Consider the following 3,166-nt stretch of genomic DNA (forward strand, 5'->3'; position numbering starts at 1 on the left):
GGGTCTGATCCTGCATGCAACCGAGTCAGTGGAAATCGAGGCAAATGGGAACCTTTCCATGTATTTCAATGGCGGGAGGGATAGCTCAGTGGTTTGAGCATTGGCCTGCTAAATTTCAGGGTTGTGAGTTCAATCCTTGAGGGGGCCACTTAGGGATCTGGGGCGAAATCAGTACTTGGTCCTGCTAGTGAAGGCAGGGGGCTGGACTCAATGGCCTTTCAAGGTCCCTTCCAGTTCTAGGAGATGGGATATCTCCTTTAATTTATTTTATTTAAATTCCTACTTGCCCTACACCACCTGTCGCCACTTGCCTCTGTGCAAAGCGGCTGTAAAACACTCTCCGATCGGAACAGCAGGGCAGGGCCTGAGGCTCACAGAGCGCAATGGGATCAGGCCCCTAGTTGTTAGCTAGTTTCACTGGGGTGAGGGGTGTCAGAAGACAGACACCCCCGTCCTTCTGCCATCGTTTCTTGGTCATCACAAACTCTTTGCATCCGACAGGCTGGAGAGCGACAGACTTAGCACTGGGCTAGTCACAGTTCACATTACGGATATTTCACTAATATGCTTTGGAATCCCCGGGGGAAATGTGCTATCAAAGGTCAGCCCTGGTAATGATAAACCAGATTCTGATCTCAGTTACAGCTTGGTTGAATCCAGAGTGGAGTTACTCCAGTTTTACACTGGGGCAGCAGATCCTAATTTTACCCCACTCCGCATTAGCCGGGCTCGCATCCCCACCACAAAAGGGAGAAAGTAGCCAGCATATTTGCAGGCATCGTTTTCATCCTACACCCACACGCGGAGAAATCATTCCACCGTAGTGGAAAGGTCAAGAGTCCTCCTTTTTGTCATCTCTTGCCTTTCACTCACATATCCGGGTTTTGACAGCTTTACAAGAATCACAGAGGACGCAGATTTCAACTCCGAATCTTGCTTTGCAAGCTGCCTTTGCTGAACCTTTATGCTTCGGTGCTTGGCAGTGATTTAGCAAGCCCCGAATATACAGTCCCCAGTTAATTTGTGAGCTAATGGGACCCAAGAGTGGTATTTTGAATTTCAATCGTATTTTTTCAAAATGTGAGTTCAACTGCAAAGTAAGCGGAGGGTATTTAGCCTTGTGGAGCTGTCATTGGGGAAAAAAATTCACACACACCGAAAAAATGAAGACAACAGCGAAATCATTTGAAACAGGTTTTTGTTTTTTTCAACTTTCACTGGTTTTCAAAACTACAAAAAAAAAATAATAATAATAAAACCCCAAGGAGTTAACAATGTTGCATTCGAAAAAGGTCCCAAAACAAAGCCATGCTTTTGTTTTACCTTTTCTTCCTTCAATATAGTGTCAATAAATAAGTAGATTTAATTAAATGAAAGAAACGCCCAGTTCATGGACGAGGAGATCTCAGGCATTTAAAAACAAACCACAAAAAGAACGTGTTTTTCCCAATTACAAAACACTTGATTTACAAAAGGATCCATGCTTGAGGTCCGAAAATAGAAACAGACAGGCACATTCATTAGCATGCAGTCTTGGCTTTAAGACCCAAAGAGCACCCCACTTTCCCTGCCCCCACAAACATTTCATTGAATTGGCTTGCACACCACATTTCACTTGTTTGGTTTTTTAAAAAAAGCCTTAAGAAACAGGTAACAGTATCCAAAAAGATTCCAAACCTTCACTTTGTTTTTGCAAGTTTTCATGCAAAACGTCAAACATTTCGGCATGCAACATTAGGATGACAATTTTATTTTTGTGCTTCACACAGAGCCGGAAAGATGTCTCCGTCCCTTTCGCCAGCACGTATTTCATTCAGCACAGGAGGGTTGATTTACCCTGTACACCAGCAGGTTGCAAGAAGTCCGGATTCCACACCCGGCCCCCCCATGTGCATGGGATTGCACCTCTCGACCGGAATTCCATACCGTTCGCTTGCCTACAGACTCCCGGGATCCTCTCAGTACAGCCCCATGATGGCAGCTCCCACGTCCTTGGACGGTCTGCGGTCCTTGACCAAAAAGTTAATCATGCTCTCCGACTTGATGAGCAAGTTGCAGCCCAAAAAGAAGATCCCGAACACCACAGTCAAGGAAAGGATGCAGAGTACAGCAATCTGGACCACCCGCGTAATGTAGAGGCTCCTCTCATCGGGCAGCAGGATGGACGACCCGCCATCGCTGGCCACCACCGAGCTGGTGCCGTTGCAACAACCCATCAAAGTGCCCAGGTCCTGGGTCCTGTTGGAATAAACTCCTTGCTCCATGACAGTCTGGTTGAAAAAGGTCCCGTTCATTTTGCTGTTTTAATCCAGAATCTCCACCCAAGGGGGGAGAGAGAAAAGCCACTCCTGGTTTGGAGCCAAGACAGGGGCTGGGGTAGGTCCGTCACTACCTCACTCTCCTCACCACGAAGCGTCAGGTACTGGAGAAACTTCCTCGAGGCAGCAAGCAACTAGGCAGCCAATTTATGTAGCTGAGAGATGTCTCACTCACTGATTCCTCTGTGCAAGGATATTCTAAACCTGAGCCCCCAAACAGAGCAGAGAGAGAAGGCAAGGGGTGCACAGGGAGGGGAAATCTACAAGCAAAGAAGAGGAGATGGCAATTTACCCTGTCCTCAGTCCCCCCAAATCCCTAGTCTCCCCCAGTGCTCTAGGAAAGCGAAGCAGAGATGCACATTCCCAGTCGTGAAATTAACACAGACAGAAGAGGCTGAATCCTGCAGGCTGGGAACTGAACAAATGCAAGTTCCAAGCGAAAGTCTATGCGGTGTTAAAAAATCATCACTTGTCAACTCCACCCTCTCTGGTCCCCCAGGACCGCCTCCCCCCCCACTCACTGCTGCCCCAACCCACTCCTGACACCCTGCCTCCAGATCAATGATGCCCCCTCACCCACTCCTAGCCCCCACCATGCCCGCTCATCGCTAACCTCCCCCACTCCTGACTGCCCAGAGCAGGCTGGCCTCTGCCTGGTCCTGACACACATGCCTGTTGCTGGGTACGGCTGTCTCCCACCCATCCCTTGTCTAGGGATGGGTGGGAGACAGCCATACCCAGCAACAGGCATGTGTGTCAGGACCAGTCCTGACCCCCATCTCCTGACCCCCATCCCCACTCACTGCTGCCCGCTCATCCGCTCTGGACTCCCCCGAGGTCTGGGTGAG

At 49.0% G+C, this 3,166-nt stretch overlaps 1 protein-coding gene across 1 annotated transcript; it reads right to left on the minus strand.

Annotated features, from left to right (window-relative positions):
- Positions 1-1,217: 1,217 nt before the first annotated feature.
- Positions 1,218-2,756, minus strand: RPRML (reprimo like). Its single transcript, XM_034755980.1, has one exon. It carries the CDS (start codon positions 2,292-2,294, stop codon positions 1,959-1,961), a length of 336 nt encoding a protein of 111 aa, XP_034611871.1. The 5' UTR covers positions 2,295-2,756; the 3' UTR covers positions 1,218-1,958.
- Positions 2,757-3,166: the final 410 nt, after the last annotated feature.

The sequence above is a fragment of the Trachemys scripta genome, chromosome 23 (genome assembly GCF_013100865.1).
Source record: "Trachemys scripta elegans isolate TJP31775 chromosome 23, CAS_Tse_1.0, whole genome shotgun sequence".
NCBI classification, from domain to species: Eukaryota; Metazoa; Chordata; order Testudines; family Emydidae; genus Trachemys; species Trachemys scripta.

Bases quoted from the DNA above. Each gene is read 5' to 3' on its own strand.
- RPRML (XM_034755980.1), bottom strand. From the start codon at position 2,294: ATGAACGGGACCTTTTTCAACCAGACTGTCATGGAGCAAGGAGTTTAT.